Below are 18,472 nucleotides of genomic sequence, written 5' to 3'. Positions count from 1 at the left end.
TTTTAATTCGTAAAGAAGTGCAATGACTTTTTTTGTCACAAAGTGTAACTTTTACACTATTGACTAAAACATGCGTATTATAAATCTCTCTATTGCATGGACTGCACAATATACAACTTGCAACTGCCTATATGAAGCATGTCAGCGTCCAATTCTATGTTTTGAAAACATCAACCAAAAACACTTTTATCATATTAAATTTCTTCCACTTATTTAATCGGTACCCATTTTTTATCTTCTAATTGTCTATCCAATACGATCAGCTTACTCTTGTCAATTTTATCTATAACACTCTTGTCAAATTATTAAAATAATAACAATATATCAATTTCTTTCACTTATTTAATCGGTACCCACTTTTTCATCTGCTTAATGTCTCTCCAATACAATTATAGCATACGTTGCTACCACTGGTCAATTTTTATCTGATTAAAACAACAATCTTGTTGAATTATAAAAAAAAACAAAAACATTTTTATCAAATGTCTTCCGCTTATTTCATCAATACCCATTAAAAAAATTATAACAATAATAAAAATCTTTTATCCCGCGCCTATTTCATATAATTTACCAACAGCTCTTCAATTCCTATCCAGTACACTTACTTTACGTTGCTACCTCTGGTCAATTTTATCTGATTAAAACAACAATCTTGTCAAATCATAAGACTTATCTGAATCACATAACACCACTACTGACTTTGTCTATTTACACAATGTTATAATATATGTCTGAAAATGCCCTCATATTCGTCAAATAAAATACTATTCAACTAGATACGTATAAAAATAAATTACGCTTTTCGGCTTCGTTAGATGTTGTTGCCTAGGAAGGAATCTTTAGATTTATTTAACCGTCTGTTACATCAAACAAACATTTGGTGTCAGCAGGAATCACCCATGGTGTCCACATTACTTTTACTAAAAATTAAACTAAAATAATATTATGCTAAAATATGCGTTACGTGTAGACGTGATATTTAATTTGACACAGGCACTTGGCTAAAAGTCTGATCAACAAAAAGCGTTCATTTCAGCCTTTTTGTCATTGTCGTTATTATAGACTTATTCATCAATTTCTGTTCTCGTAATAAAGGGCTTTGATTCTTTACTATATAGAGTCTATAGCAACAATGACAAATATTATGCTGAGAAATAAATCCTGGTTTGATCATGTAGCAATGCTTGATATGAAAACTGCTTTATCTGTTTGTTTGTTGGTTTGTTTGTCTTAATTATGCCACATTATCTAATCAGATGAGTTTATGTATAATATTGATTAATAAGAGGAACTATTAACTTGTCTAAGAGAAATCGTTCATCAAATAAAACTATATACATATCATATATATAATATTATAAAATAATAGATGTCTATATAACACCCATTTTACGATATGTAACTCATTGCGATCTAATATTCTATCAAATCTATTTTTTTAATGTCAACATTACTCAATTATAATTATAAATATGATGTCCATATAACCATTTTACGTAGTAACTCATTGCGACTATATCAAATTATTTTTAATGAATACTCAGAATAATAATGATGTTGAATGCATGAATGAAAAGAATGAATGAGTAAACTAGACGGCGGGGGTGGGTGGGGGGGGGGGGGCTTTCAGCTTACGGTACCACAATAATACTGCCGTGCTCTCGAAAAACACATGTTTAAAAATTTGGCCAGAAAACTCGTCCTTCAAAATATCGATCGATTTAAATGACCCTCGTCTTAGCAAAAACTTCGCGAAGTCCCAGGTTTGAAAGATTTTGCTAAGACGAGGGTCATTTAAATCGATCGATATTTGAAGGACGAGTTTTCTGGCCAAATTTCTAAATATGTATTTTTCAAGAATACGGCAGAGTACTATTGTCACTAATACATTCTTAATGTTGTGTATTGTTTTGATTATTTCCAGTCTTTGTATCATATTGCTGTTTGGTTAACCATTTAATTACCGTAATCTGGAAAAAACACGTATTTAATAATTTGGTTAGAAAACTCGTCCTTCAAATATCGATCGATTTAAATGACCCCCATCTTGTCAAAACCCTCAAACCTGGGACTTAAGGGAGACCACGTGAGATCCCAGGTTTGAGAGTTTTTGCCGAGATAAGGATCATTTAAATTGATCGATATTTGAGGGACGAGTTTTCTGGCCAAATTTTTAAATGCATGTTTTCTTTTTCCAGAGTATGGCAGGTAACTGGTTAAAATCACCGTCACATATTATCTTTGCTTCTTAATGTGGTCCTATGGAAATTTCAGGGCACCAAGATAAAAAACTGTTACCCTATCTGAATTTTCTAATTTCAAATTGAGCACCGGTAGTTTTGAACAAAGTGTTGTTTTAAAAAGGTCAAAATTATAATCTGAGCTTAACCTTGTTTTCTTTCTTTTTTTCATTTTTCAAAATTCAGTTTAAAAGGAATTAACGCCTATTGCATGTTTTTCTTGAGCAAATTTTTCTATCGTGATAATATTGAAGGAAAAATTTATGCGATTTCCTCTTCTTGAATATTGAAGAAAAAAATCTATGCGATTTCCTCTTCTTTCTAATAATACTCTTTCTAATTTTTATTTCATGCCACAATAACGTAAGTATTGAAGGATTGAATATTTCCAATGGCATAACCAAAATCTATATATTTAACATTGACATTTTTGTATAGAAAACAATTTCATTCACTAGTTAGCAGCCTTACTCTGTAAATACGAGTACATGTATTTAATAATTTGGCCATAAAACTCATCCTTCAAAAATCGATCGATTTAAATGACCTTCGTCTCGGCAAAAAATTCTCAAAACCTGAGACTAAGAAAAATTTCGCGATGTCCCAGGTTTGAGAGATTTTGTCAAGATATGGGTTATTTAAATCGCTAGATATTTGAAACACGAGTTTTCTGACCAAATTTTTAATGCATGTTTTACCAGAGACGGCAATTAACTGATAAATAATTAATATTCTTTTTTTTTTTAACAACAAGATGAATAATAAAAAAAGACTATTTCCTTCTAACTCTGTAAATGCATTGATGGGCAATGATATAAGTGTTGCTTCGAAATAAGTTATCAAAGCATGAGAATATTCTGAATGGGTTTAAGAGAGTCTTGAATGAATTTTAAATGAGTTTGTGCCATTAAGCCTAATTACACAGGCTCATAATTTATCAATTTTAATTTATATATTTATGTAAAAAGCTCTAAATGCCTATTGATATAATCTGTTTCAGTCGGCCATCTTTAACGAGGCACCTCTACAGTCAGGAGGTCTTCACTCATCAAGGCCGCCATTGGTAAGGAAGTGACGTCATAGCATTTCCGCTTTGAATCTTTTGACATGTATTGTAACTCGTAAGGGTAGGAGATGAAACAAACTGAGGATTATAAAATTGTATCCAACCGTCTCAAAACGGCATTATTGGTGGTCGGCGGATCAAACCCTGAAGTCTCGATTTTCACGATCGGCGGATCAAAACTTTGAAGTCGACATATGAGCTTTGAGGTCTGATCCGCCCAAAATTAAATAAAACATGGTGCGCAAACCTTGTATGTAGACTTACTTCAGAGTTTTGATCCGCCGATCGGGGTTGGATGAATAGTGAACAAGGAGGGAGGTTGACATCAAAAAACAAAAACAAAACAAAAAACAAACGAAAACCCCCAAACAGACAAAGAAACAAAAAAAAAAAACAAAAAAAAAACAACAAAAAAAAAAAAAAAACCCACCCCCCCCCCAAAAAAAAAAAAAAAAAAAAACAACCCCCAACAAAACGACTTGATCTTTTATAAAGCGATTTGTCCCTGAACATGCTCAAAGCGCTTTACAAGGGATCCCTAGCTAACATTAACGTGTAGGACGAGACAAGACACCTGTTAGGCGAAAATACATTTCTTTTTCAACAGAGACAATGCTGTTTGCGGCCAAGTATACTCATTTTACACCTGAGTATGGTGAGAGAATGTGAGAAAAGAGTCTTTTTCGAGGACTCAAAAACTATGCGCCACTCAGAGCGCGACTCGAACCCAGGGCCTTCAGACCCGAAAGCGAGTGTCATGTCACTAAAAAGTTAGACACAAATGCTGGTTGATATTGATGGGTAGCTATGTGAGAATTTAGCGTGGGAATCGGTGTGTAATATCGATACTCGTATCAAAATTAAGTACACATCTAATTTGAATTACTGTGGTATGTCTGTCTAATTAAAAAGACACAGGTGTTTCGACAAATTATAAGGTTTAGTGCAAAGATTAATAGAGAAAAAAAAATACTGCTTCCGGGTACAGAGTCAACTTTGCTGGCCTTGAATATCGAAAGTTATTTTTTGGGGGGTGGGGGATGAAATTATTGAGTCTTACCCAAAGCACGTACCATTTGTTTACCAAAATAATAATAATAATAACAATAATAATAATAATAATAATAATAATAATAATAATAATAATAATAATAATAATAATAATAATAATAATAATAATAATAATAATAATAATAAAAGAAAAGAATTAAAATCAAGTTGACTGTTTGAAATAGTCACAAAGGCCCTGGATTTAATGATAATGTAAAATGATTTAAGGTTTGAATTTGTGACAGTAACACTCACTGATGGGCACAACTGCTGTGTGGGCTTTTTAAAAAAACCCGTTACATTTTCATAATAGTAAACAAAGTAGCTATTGATCTACATTGCCAGCCTACGTAATTGATAAGTTTTTGATATGTTTTAATGTAAAAAAGTAGTCCTTTCGAGCCATAAGATCAGTGGAGACGGAGTTTATCCCGGTTTCTGTAGAGTTTAACGGATAATAGCAATTGATTGTTACCCTTTTGACAGGACGCTATTATCTATTGCAAAGGGCTATGTGGTCTTGTGGTATGACACTCGCTTTCGGATCGGAAGGTCCTGGGTTCTAGCCTCGCTGGGTGCAATGTTGAATCCTTGGAAAAGGCTCTTTACTCACATTCTCTCACCGTACTCAGGTGTAAAATGAGTACCTGACCGTTAACAGCGTTGTCTTTGTTGGAAAAAAAACCTTTGTAATATCGCCTAACGAGCGTCATTTCTCGTTCTACATGTTAAGTGTTTCTGTTAGCTAGGGACCCCTTGTAAAGCGCTTTGAGCACGTTTAGTTGATATTGTGCTATATAAAAGCTCAAGTTTAAAGCTCAAGATAAAAATCTCGACTTCACCAGGGATCAATCCCGGTCCTTTTGCGTGTGAAGCGAGTGCTCTACAAACTGAGTCATCGTGACCCCCTATTTTAATGTAAAAGATGAGTAAAACTCCAATATTCATATTATTTTTTTATGCTTTTATAATCACGCCACTAATAACTCAAATGTCAGTTCCAAATTTATCCATTTTCACATGTTTGGTTCAGCTTATCTTTATGTTGTGTGTCGTGGTATGGATCCATTTTTTAGGAAGTCTTATTGCTTGAGTAAATGAGTACTTGTAATTTTGCAATAGGGAATGAGATTAGCGGAAGAGTAAAGTCCCTTGATTGGACATCACCTTACAGAGAGAACGTCAATTTGGTTTTGCGCATGCGTCTCTCTCGTCCTCGCTTTCGGTGAAGTGTCTCAAGCCGCTTTCACCGGAAACGAGGACGATAGACGCATGCGCACAACCAACATGACGTTCTCTCTCTAATAACTTTTCCGCCGGTGACGTCCAATCAAGGGACGCTACTCTTCCGCTAATCTCATTCCCTATAATGTGTAGGTACGTCCTTGTCAATAAAAGTGTTTTTAAAATTGATTTAAATATTTTTAACAGGGTAAGGTCACATGTCACATTTCAACATTGCCACAACAACAGTCACCACCGCTAGTACCATCACCACCACAACCACCGTCATCATCATCATCATCATCATCATCATCATCATCATCATCATCATCATCATCATCATCATCATCCTTCTCCTCATCCTCCTCCTCCTCCTCCTCCTCCTCCTCCTCCTCCTCCTCATCATCATCATCATCATCAACATCATCATCATCATCATCATCATCATATCCTTAATTCTATAACCAATGTTAATAAGCTAACACATTCTCTCAAACAACGATCTGCAAATAAATAATAAATATTTTCTACCTTATCAGGTTTGCATTTCAATGTTTGAGTCATGGATTCATGAATTCGTGCTTCTCATGGATTTGAAATCAATAGTTTGAAATGTACAACTAAAATTGCTTGCCATCCTCTGATAGGACGTTGATTTATCGCAAAGTTATTTTATTTTTTTCGTCGGACATAAATTATACCTAATGGAGCAGACAAGTTGAGCCTGAAAAAAATGTTGACGTAAATGAAAAGGAAATAATATAATATGGAAAGAAACAAAGATAGAACAAAAGAGGGCTGAAATAGTAATTTCTTGTAGTCGTGATAATGTTTTTTGTTTGTTTTTAAGGGTTTTACGGCGCTTGCAACACATTAAGGTCATATCAGCGCCAGTAAAAAGGATGAAAATTGGAGAGTAAAAACATTCTAGATGTACAATTAAAAGGACTTGAGGAAAAAGTAAGACAAAGGGGAATGATTCAAATAGGGAACAAATGTAGATTCCAAGTAATTGGAAAACCGATAAAGGAATATAGAAGACACAGCAAGTACCTCCCTGCCCACCATGGGAGGTCGGGAACCCCACCCAGTAGTCGTGATAAGAACATGTTACTATTCATTGAAGAGAAAATTTTGTCACGTAATTGAACCGAAAACCAGTGTGTATTTTTTCTTATTTGTTGCACATCTCCTTACCCACACCCATTGAATCCCCCCCCCCCTCCCTTCTCCATCCCCTCCCCCCTTGTTGAATTTGAGTCGTCGACACTAATGCATGTAGGACTAAAGGCCCATGGCTGAGGATTGATTATCAAATTAAAAAGAGAACGAGAATTACAAGGGGTTAGAAAAAAATAGGCCTTAAAAATACAAGTAAATTTGTTTTAGCTAAAATAATTATTCTTGATTTTAGAATTAGGAAAAAAAGAAACCCACGAAAGACATTCTTTTCTTTCTAAAAATGTTTTTGTTGATAATCTGATGTGGCAATTTTATAGAAATGAATCTGAAATGGCAATTTCTTATCAGAATCATACTACTTAATCAAACACAAACACACTTTTCTAGTTTGTTCTCGATGTTTAGACGATTGTTTTTCTTCAAATTTTAAATCTATGTGTTTTAGGTAAACAATCGTTGACATTATTGTATATGCTATCATAAATTAGGGGTGGAGTTTGGTCGTGTAGGCTTTTGTAGCTGTTAAATATAATATAGGATGAAATCATGAGAAAGACATTTTAAAGAAGTATTCCTATAAATATGAAACCTGAAACGTCCACAGTACCTGTCTTCGTCTAATAAATTGAAGCTTACCTGAAGGCTGGTTGTCCAAAACTCGTTAAGTCGATTTTTCTACTTTTTGAGATTTTCCATCCATGGGAAAAATTGAAACGTAACCTTTATTTTTAAGCATCAAATGGCACAAGAGTTCCCCTAGATTTTTGTGAATTTGAAGTTTGAATATGATAAAATAATAAATTGAATGAAAAATTTCAGGGGAAATAATCCTCAATATCTCAAAATGGGAAAAAAGACAGAGTTAGAGAGTTTGGAACACTACTCTTCAATTCAATACTTTACTTATCTTTATTTTTTTCATTCGAGTTTCAAGTAGGTAGCAACATCTTCATTATAGTAGTAAGTTGTAATTACACCCTAAGTACCAAATATTACGAATCACTTTTCAAGCAGTATTAATATGAGTTAGTTAAAATTAATATAAAGGCAATACTTTTATGTGAAATGTTGTTCCAGTGTTATTACACACATAATATATATGTCCCCAACAGGAAAAGAGAGAGGGGGAGGTGGAGGGGGGGGGGGGTTAGGGAAAAAAAAGACAACGAATTATAAACCTTATTTTATATTTTTCCCCCCTCGAATGCTTTCGTTTCCAAATCCAAATTTGACCCCTTGACCAACCTTTTGTTCCCCTCCCATGCCTGCAGCCCAAACAAACGGACAGAAAAGCAATTCGAACTGTCGATGGATTCTCAAAGCCAAAGAACGTCATGTCCTGGGAGGTGAGGCTACAAAAAATGTCAAAATCCGGCAAAACATTTTTTGTCCTTAATTTTGGCATTAAAAAAGTGTAACATATCATAACATAATATTAGTAAGCGTTGATTAGGTCAAAATGCATCTGAATACCATTTGAAAAAAAGAAGAACGTTTCAGGTATAAAATTCAGCAAATTTTAATAAAGAGGAATCACGGTAAAGCTAGCGCTGCAGGATCAGAGGGATTGGTTGATTTTAAGCAAGGTCCACTCAATTCATTATCAATTAAAGACACTTAGGTAAAGACATTAATTTTGAGACCAACAAGAGGTGTTGACTTTAAACAGAAACTGACTTAAAGAGTGTTGACCTTATGGGGCTTCCAGTGTAATCAACAAAGATAATGATAAACCAGTACCAACGGGGGTCATGTAGTTATCATATTAGAAGGGTCGTTTTATCTTTATTTTTCTTTCTTTTTTTTTTTTTTGGGTACTAGCTACAACCAAATATTGATCGAATGAAATGATCCCCAAATTGTCAAAAAAGCCAAGCATGTATCTAGATATCTGTATGTATAGTAAATATTAGACTTATTTATTAAAATCCATAATATTTAAAAAATGATGGATTTACTCATTCTACAGTCAGAGATATCGTTTACTGTATATTATAATATCACTGCAAATGTAGGCCAAAGCTTATAGATCTATATTTTTTTGGTAAAAATCTTTATAAATAATTTTTGGGTATAGTTCTAAGGAGTAGACAAGAGAAACTTGCATGTATATGATAAGTGGATAGCCATTATATTTCCTGATAGCGATGAGCTTTATTTATTTAAGAATTCAACATTATAAATCTACATATTATTAACGCCACTTTGTCATGCTTTGTTCTAGAAAATCCACAAACACGCAATTTTAACCCGTTTGGTACCATCCTTTTCCATTGATTTCAACGTCGTCTTTTTAGCACCGAATTGAGTCGAGAATATCACCGGATGACCTAATCTACCAGCCACAGAGCTTTTCACGCATGCGCGAACAGATCCGAGGCGCACGGGAGAAGATGGATAGACACCGTCAAATCATGGACCGTTCGAAGGCCTCCTCCGAGTCTCTTGACAACAATAACACGTATGAGTCATCTGAATGATTGTGTAGATGGAATAGAACAATGTGTTGTGTTAGTGTGTTGGACTTATGGACAGTCTTTGAGTCTGATCGATATATATTTTGTGTTTGAATGAAGGGCATTCCTTAATCTAACAAGCATTTTTGGACATTTAAACAAAATGTAAATATAGCCAATACTTATAATGCAGCTTTTAATCTTTTGGATGAGAAAACATTCAATTCTTGTTTTCATAAAGCTTTGATAGTAGTGTTTGCACGCTTGAAGAGACATTATAGTTGTTGAATTATGAATGGTTGTATTGTCATCGTTGAGTACAAGAAGGTCATACACGGGAAAAGCGGTAAAGTGGCATGGTTCGCTCTAGAAATGCATGAAAGCCAACAAGTCTAATTCTGTAGTCGTATGAGCAACGCTTTTCTATATCGAGCCCATTATTATTATTTCCTTTCTTTTGCATTTTGATTCATTATATTATTTTCATTCGTGCTGCTTTTATATTTCTTATCTTCATTCGATAACTTTAATCTACATTTGAACATGAAACTCTTTTTGTGGGATTTTAAAATTGATTTGCTTGCTGATGTCTCTAGGCTTAATGCAGATTCTCGCTATAAAATTGATTGTCGCTAATACATTTCAATGATTAACACAACAAGAAGCAATCTTAACAATCCGGTATATTCACAGGAGACAATAAAACTGTTCAAACAATTTAATTTCATCGGCATTATATTGCTTATCATGAAACCTTTTAGGTGTTACCCTTTCCCAAGTACACAAGCCCCACGCTAAGAAGAGGAACTTGTAGGAGCCATCTGAGAGCTTATTACAGACCGTCACCACCTCTCATCTATCTGCCGCCGACAAGGGTATCTCCGCCTCTGAAGCCACTACCTCATGTCGGCATTCAGAGGGTTGAGACATTCAAGAGGGCTGTTAGTGAGCCCAGGTAGTAGAAAAAACAAAAAACAAACGAAACACGGCATTCACCAAGACCTTTTGTTTCATTGTCGGATTGAGATTTTTGACATCAAATTGTTTTCTATTCATTGGAACTCATGGGTGGCGGGGAAGGAGAAGGGGCGAGCTGGTCGAGTGGATAAGACATTGCACTTCCACCAGAGAGACCTGGGTTCGAGCCGCACTTCGACATCTCGTTTTTACCTTGAACAAGATACTTAGCCCCTATTGATCATTTTGTGGCGTTGCACTGCATCTGACGCCTGGGTTATTTCGGTCTTTTCCCCGATATAGGCTTTAAAGAAAGATTTCTTCTGAAGATGAATAAAGTGAATTTTCAAAGAAAGGCACACAAAAACATTGCATTTCAAAATCTCAATCCGAAAATGATTTTTTCCTTTTTCCCTACCATCAATCGACAGGCTTTTGTTTGAACACCCAAGCATCTCATGGTCCTGATATACTTTGACATCCTTCCACTTTGACATCCTTTGACACTTCCACAATTCAACAAAGAATGCTACCCATCCTGCTGTCCTTCCAAATTATCTTCCACCAACCATCCTTCAAAATGTTTTTAAAAAACCCATCTTAATTTATTTCAAACATTTTAAAAGATCCCGACTTATATTAAAAGGTTCTTTGCATTTCATTTAGTTTGTGATATTTTGGTAAAGACTCGCTAATCATTGTTGAAGTATGCCAAATTCTAAAACTCTTCCATTAGCTCAGAGGGTCATTTTTCTTGGGTTGTGCCCGATGCAACAGTTCTATTTTTCTTTTTTTTTCTCCTCTAAATAATGTTCTTTAATGAAAAACCTTAATAATTTCTTTCCACTCCAAACATCACACTTGTATGAATTCTTTCTGGCGCACATTTTACATTGGAAAAGATAGACAAGAATGCTGAGCGTACCAAGCTCCCCGCAACCTCCCAGGAAAAAAGTTGGGCCCCCAAAGAGGACTCATCCATTTTACAGGCCGGGCCCTCCAGCCATATACGTGCCGCCTGTGAAGATGTCCTTTCCAAAAATGTCACCAATACCGCCCGTCAATATTCGCTGGGAGCCCAAACCATTCAAGCGGGCAATGAGCGTGGACAGTGCAGAAAGGTAGTAGCAATTTTTGCGACATATTTGAACCGGAAATTCAACCAATCACATCCCTACCTTCCTTCTTCCAAAGAGAGAGCGAGAGAGAACCACCAAAATAAAATAACCAAACCCCAAGACCTCCCGACCACCACATACTTGGTTGCTCAAATTATGTTGAGTTTGGTTTGTCCCCCTAAAAAAGAACCATTAAATGGATTTTATTACTTTCGAGCACATCCTCTTGTGATTCCCCCCACCTCCTTCTGCACATTGCTGCTATTGATTGAAGAGAAAAATTGCCTACATTTTGACATTTTGGCTAGGTAAAATATCTTAGTAACTGTGATTTTTTTTTTATCTTTAGACAGTACAGTTGATTTGGATTTTTGAACAAGTAGTCTTTCAAATCCGTTAGGTTCATGGAACCGGAGTTTATTCCAGTTTCTACAACGCAAAACGGACAATAGCAATTGCTTGTTACCCTTTGGATAGGACGCTAGCCTGGCAAAGTACTTTCCACCATATCTCACCTAACCAGCTAACCAATCACTGGTAGGGTCAGAAAAAAAATCCCATTTTACCCGGGTTCGATCTCGGTTCCTTTACGTGTGAAGCGAATGCTCTATCAACTGAGCTATCGAAACCCCCCTACTAGATTGTAGAGTTCCAGTTTTCAATATTTATTGTTTGCCTTTACGTGGTTACGGGGGTCCCGATAGCTCAGTTGGTAGAGCGTTCGCGTCACACGCAAAGGTACCAAGATCGATCCCGGGTGCAGGCGAGATTTTCTGACCCCCTCTGTCCACCCAGCAGTGGATGGGTAGCTGAGTCTGTTAGATTTGGCGCAAAGTACTTTGCGATTGACTAGCGCCCTATCCAAAGGATAGCAAGCAATTGCTATTGTCCATTATACGCTATAGAAACCGGGATAAACTCCGGCTCTCTGGGCCTAATGGCTCTGAAGGACAACTTTTTACGTGGATAGGGTGTGACGTTTAACTAGTTAACTTTCGTACTCTGGAAATACAGTATTGAAAAATTTGGCCAGAAAACTCGTCCTTCAAATATCGATCGATTAAAATGACCCTCATCTTGCCAAAAATTCTCTGGAAGTCCCAGGTTTGAGGGATTTTTTTTTCTAAGATGAGGGTCATTTAAATCGATCGATATTTGAAGGAATGAGTTTTCTGACCAAATTTTAACTCGCACAATCCTAGAGATGTTTGCTACTTTTCAAAATTTGAACAAATGTATTAAAAATGAGCATGTACATAGATAGTTTTATTCAACTACCATTAACATGTAAAAACTAAAAACATTAGCTTTGATACTACGCCTATAATTGGTGTCAGAAAAAATGTAATAAGAGGCATGGGGTAAAAGTAAACGGTGTAAATTACGGATATAGTCAGTATTAGTGTTGAGTGAGTTAAAATACACGTCTTTCCAGAGTACGACAGTAAACTGGTTGAGTGATTCCTGAGCCGATCCGAACTCGATTTGAGATTAAAAGCATGTCTTAAAATATTTCTTTCTGATTAAGTAATTAAAATGTAGAGATAAAGAAATTTGAACTCATATGATGAACCCTAAATCAGACTTGCATTTTGTATTTTCATTTTCTTTTTCATCCTCTGAAGCGAACTGAATCTTCTATAAATGCCAAATTTAACTACACTTCGTATGTAGAGTTTATTAATATTACTAATCTAATATATTGTATAAATTCTATGGCCCCTGTATATGGCCTAATAAGAACATGGTAATTGCTATTTTAAAAATAATAAGTTACTGTTTTGAAAAAGTGTCACTTATAAAGTCAGATTTTTTCACCAACTTTTTAAAGTTTGCAATTTGTTTGTATGCGACTTATGTCTACTTAATGTATATGCATGGTATATATTGCATGACAGTGGTTAAATGATAATTTATACTTTTTAAAATATAAGAATGTACTATTATTAACTATTTTAAAGTATGAGAATGTACTATTGTTAACTTTAACAAAATGTAAGAATGTACTATTGTTAACTTTATCTGATGTTTTTTTTAATTTTGACAATTATAGATTAAATAATTATCAATAAGTAGTCAATAATTAAGAATCTTGGAATTGATTTTAATATTTTATATAATTATTATTTAAATGAATACTAAGCAGCTAGAAGCCGTGGGCTGTATGATTTAATGGACAAAATTGAATATAACAGCTTCAAAATAGAAAAAAGAACAAAGTACCAAACACGGTTTTGGGCTCAAAACCCTTCTTCGATCGGGGAATAACAACCCCCCCCCCCCCACACACACACACAGTAAAATGTGATGCAACACTTGAAATCCGGACCGTCTGTCTGGTTTTAAAGTTGTCATTGTCATTGTTATTATTGGATGAGGAAGGGTTTTGAACCCGAAATGTTCCGTGTTTAGTATCATGCTCTTTTTTTGAAGTGGTCACATAATTCATTTTTCCATTAATTGTCATTAAAGAAATAAATATTGCTCACATATGCCAACAATGATTTGAATTTTTTTTTGCGGCTATGTGGTCTTGTGGTATGACACTCGCTTTCGGATCTGAAGGTCTTGGGTTCGAGCCTCGCTTGGCGCATAGTTGAGTACTCATATTCTCTCACTGTACTCAGGTGTAATATGAGTACCTGGCCGTCAACAGCGTAGTCTCTGTATGAAAAAATTGTAATATCGCAACAGGCGTCATGTCCCGTCATAAATGTTAAATGTTGCTGTTGGCCAGGGACCCCTTGTAAAGCGCTTTTAGCACGTTTAGTGGATATTGCGCTATATAAAAGTTCACTTAAAAAAATAGTTTTCTAAGCTTACAAGATTTCATGATAGTTACTACTAATTACTCGAGATCCATCCAACACAAAATATTTTTTGTTTTCCGAAAACAATTTTTTGTTCAATGTCAGTTAATGAGGATTGTAATACGCTTCAAAAGTCGTAACGTCATTTCCCTCGTAATGACGCATGGTAACTTAGTAACTGGCTCTAAACTATCGGAACAATGGCGGGCGCCCTTATGAAATATTTCTCCGACGAGCATAAAAGCGCATCCAGAAGAAAAAAAATCGATTATGAATCTGATCATGTTTTGACTTTTAAACATTCTGATCAGTTCTAACCAGCATGAAGAATAAAAAGTACTGATTTTCCTTGTTTAGAACCACGATGGCCGCCGTTGCTGGGTGACGTGACATCAGACTATTGAATCCAATTTGTAAACTAAAATGTTAACAATGGGTTTTACATTTTATATAGTAAATCTTACAGATTAATGATGCATATCGTGGAGAAAAAAATAATTGAAATAAGCTTTTTCTATTTTAACGTGGTAAGCTTCTCAGTTACTGTTTAACTAAAGCCTCTATTATTATGTTTAATAGAACAACAACAACAACAACAACAACAACAACAACAACAAAAAAAAAAAAGATGCTTTGTAGTGTCATAGAAATTTCAGGGTTTTTTTCAGTTGTAGATTGTACATAATGAATTAAGACTAGATACTATAAAAATATCACGAATTAAGAAAAACAAAAACTATTTTGCGTTGGACAATCCCATGTATAATTAATAATTGTTACCATTTTCATTAATGTGTTTTTCTTCGTTATGAATTAATCTAGTTATTCGTCTGTATTATCTCAATCTTATTCATATAAATATAATATCATCAAAATACAATATGATATTTGTATTGAGTACATGTTAGGGATGTTTGAAATTACACATTGTATCATATATATATATATATATATATATATATATATATATATATATATATATATATATATATAAAGGAAAGTAAAGAAACTCGCTTTCAGCTGATACAGTGATATTTAATAAATAGCAGTTTTCCTCGAACTTTCCCCGAAGGGGGCGAAGTGGTCGTGTGGTTACGACATTGCAATGTTCGAACCCCTCTTCAGGCACTTTCGTTTTTTTTTCCTTGAGCAAAATTATTAACCCCCAATTTGCTCAATTGGACAACACGGGTGATCCCTGTTGACATCAGACATCTTGTTTGATGAATTATGTATATATATATATATATATATATATATATATATATATATATATATATATATATATATATATTCCTTCGTGGCATGCTAGGCGACGATATCTTACGATGTCGTGGCGGAAGGGCATAACCCCCCCCCCCCGCCCCACACCGAATTATGTAAAAGAAACGTAGCAGATTTAGAAAGAAGTAATTTTCTCCTTAAATCACGAATATTACAATATAGAATAGTGTATCTATGTGTAAATCACACCAGACTCCAGTCAACACCAACCACATGTTATTATTTACTTAGTTCTCTTTTCAATTCTCAAATCTCTTTAATTCATTTAATTTATTAACATTTGATATTTCTTTTATATATTACCGAATTGTGTTGTGATACAAAGTTATAATTTCCATACAAGGATCAATAAATATAATCTTATCTTATCTTACCTTATCTTCCCATTTCCAGAAAACCAAGCTCCTCCAGCAGTAGTTCGGTAAAAATCCCTGATTACTATTATGTAAGTGTTTAGCTTTGCATGTCTGCCCGACTTACCCGAGTGTTCCAACCAGTGAGACCCCCCTTATCTGCCATATTGTTCCGAGAACTTTTCCACCACAGATTGTGTTCCTTTGAAGTTGTCCAGGTGAAATCCTGCCTGGTTTATGATGTATACCCAAATTATTTTTACTCATTACTTATTTTCTTTATATTATGATATATATATATACATATATATATATATATATATATATATATATATAATATATATATATATATATAATATATATATATATATATATATATATATATATATATATATATATATATATATATATATATATATATATATATATATTTATATATATATATATATATTTATATATTGGAAGATAAGTACACAAAGATTATAGATTCTGAAAAAAAATCTGGATCAAACCAATAAATTAAGATGACGATATTTAAAAGGATTTAAAGAGGGGAAGCTTTTTGCATCACTGTTTATACAAAAGCGCCTTGTGTTAAATCGGATGTGTACATGATATGCTGGTCTGACATCCGAACGGAATTATGGGCCTAGTTTACCAATGCTGTAATGGGCAATATATTATTGCGTTCAGTTTTTGAGATTTCCATTACAACAATGGACCAATTATGAATTTCGTTATCAGACCTGAAAAAAATGCACGTCGATTAAATCCTACATCAAATTAAATATTATATTATTTTGATCGATAATACACTTTATGTCAGTCCTCTGGTTGTTCCCCCATTCCCCCCCCCCCCCCCCCCCCCCTCTCTCTCTCTCTCTCTCTCTCTCTCTCTCTCTCTCTCTCTCTTCTACATCATTGGGCAATTTTTTTTATGTTCCCGTGTCCATATCCTTCACTGTCCACCAAACTGATATCATTAATTATTCACTTTTACACCATCAAATAATGCTAAATATTTTACTCGACTAAATTGGTTAGAAGCAACGACCATAATATATTTGTCAGTTTATTTACCAAAGAAACGCAATTATGGGCCTGTTTTAAATTTGTTTTAATGGAATATATTTCACGTTGATTTGAGTGCTTAATTTCCATTACAACAACGAGACCATAAAAATAATTTGGGTTATCGGCTATCGGGTTGTAAATAAGTTCAGGTCGATTATAGATAGTATGAAGTTGACGTCACCCAGGTCTTTGTTAATGCTTTTTGTCATCCGCGTTTATGAGTTAATTCTCACTAAACTGTATTAACCGGACTACAAACGTTCAAGGTTGCACATAGTTTTGTGTGTTGGTCCGTTATACTTCCGGATGGCAATGTTGTGAGCTTCTTAGCCAAGCGCATACTATCTTTCATCCAAATCCAATATTTCTTTTCTCAAATTGAATCGATTTATCTTTTCGTTTTGAGTTTGTAGGTTTTCAGATACGACCTTTTGAAACTTCCTTTATTGGTGTAAAAATAAACCCCGAATTTGATAGTTTTTAAAAGGAGAACCGAAGTTCTTCAACCCCCTCCCCTCCCCTTTTTTTGGTTTTAATAGCAGCTGGTTGGTTCCTCCCAAACCCTTCAGGTAATTCGTGACTATTAACACAGCCAAAATGCATGTTCTTAGGAAATTAAATGGAGGCTTCAATTTATTCAACAAAGACAGATAATGTGGACGTTTCGGGTTCCCCCTTAATCAACAAACCACGATAAATGAAACAGTAATGACGTTCTTATTGTTTCATTCATCGTGTTTTGCTGATAAAGGAGAACCCCGAAACGTCCACAGTATCTGTTTTTATTGAATAAATTTAAGCTCCCAGTTCACTTTCTGTTTTTTTTTTTTGAGCTTCAAGCAGCGACATTTTCATTGTCCTGTACATAAGGCTACGCCAACAAAAAACTTGAACAGTTAACTCTATGATTATATTGAAATATATATATCTGTGATTTTATTTCATAACAAATTCAATGCATGCCTGTACAAATTACAGTGAAATCCGCATAAAGTCAAACTTCTTAATATCAAATTCTGCTTAAAATCAACACCTCTTGTTGATCCGAAATGTTCTGTTCTCTATCTAAGTGTGTACCATTGATAATGGATAAAATTAACTTTGCTTAAAGTCAACCAATCTTTCTGGTCCGGCGGTGTTGGTTTATCAGGATTTCACTGTATATCGTTTTTTTTTTTATAGTTACAATTTGTCGCATGGAGTTTAAGTTTCTCTGAGAAAAAAAAGTAGAAATACAATTTTGTTCTCATAGTATTAAGGTATCTAGTATATCTTTCTTTGTTTCGTTGTATTCTTTTCTTCTTCTTTTTGCTTCTACTTTCTTTACAGATAGTCTGAGACACGTTTAATTTTCACTTGCACAAAGTTTTCTTGATGTAAGCACCAGTTTGGTTACAAACCATTCGAAGTATCCGAATGTATTTCTTTTTAACTCAAATGCTTTTATTATATGTAGATTTTGAAAATAATTTTAAATTCCTTTTAATATTTATTCTAAAAATATTATAACTGTATACAATGATAATATGTTTTAAATTATAAATTATTCTAACTATATATACAATGAGATTAAAGTGTTTCAAGTTGATGAAGTGGTAATGGTTATCTTGTTATTTTGTAAATGTATTGTTTATACTGAAATAGGTAACTTAATGAGT

General features: G+C 34.3%; 1 protein-coding gene across 10 annotated transcripts in view; it reads left to right on the top strand.

Annotated features, from left to right (window-relative positions):
• Positions 1–18,472, top strand: part of LOC144977483 (uncharacterized) — a 66,566-nt gene that overhangs the window by 41,267 nt on the left and 6,827 nt on the right. For 3 of the 10 annotated variants that reach the window (XM_078922751.1, XM_078922744.1, XM_078922750.1), the window contains 4 exons: positions 3,241–3,303; positions 8,034–8,108; positions 9,060–9,223; positions 15,781–15,832. In XM_078922751.1, the coding sequence (XP_078778877.1) occupies positions 3,241–3,303; positions 8,034–8,108; positions 9,060–9,223; positions 15,781–15,832 (354 nt within the window). Of the gene's footprint in view, positions 1–3,240; positions 3,304–8,033; positions 8,109–9,059; positions 9,224–9,979; positions 10,174–11,081; positions 11,297–15,780; positions 15,833–18,472 lie in introns of all 10 variants that reach the window. The other 7 variants (XM_078922747.1, XM_078922752.1, XM_078922753.1 and 4 more) reach the window with 4 other exon arrangements.

Source organism: Berghia stephanieae, chromosome 7 (genome assembly GCF_034508935.2).
Source record: "Berghia stephanieae isolate SIO BIC M18660-M18661 chromosome 7, UCSD_Bste_1.3, whole genome shotgun sequence".
In the NCBI taxonomy this organism is placed as follows: domain Eukaryota; kingdom Metazoa; phylum Mollusca; class Gastropoda; order Nudibranchia; family Aeolidiidae; genus Berghia; species Berghia stephanieae.
The sequence above is the reverse complement of the archived record's forward strand: the minus strand, read 5'-3'. Positions and strand labels throughout refer to the sequence as shown.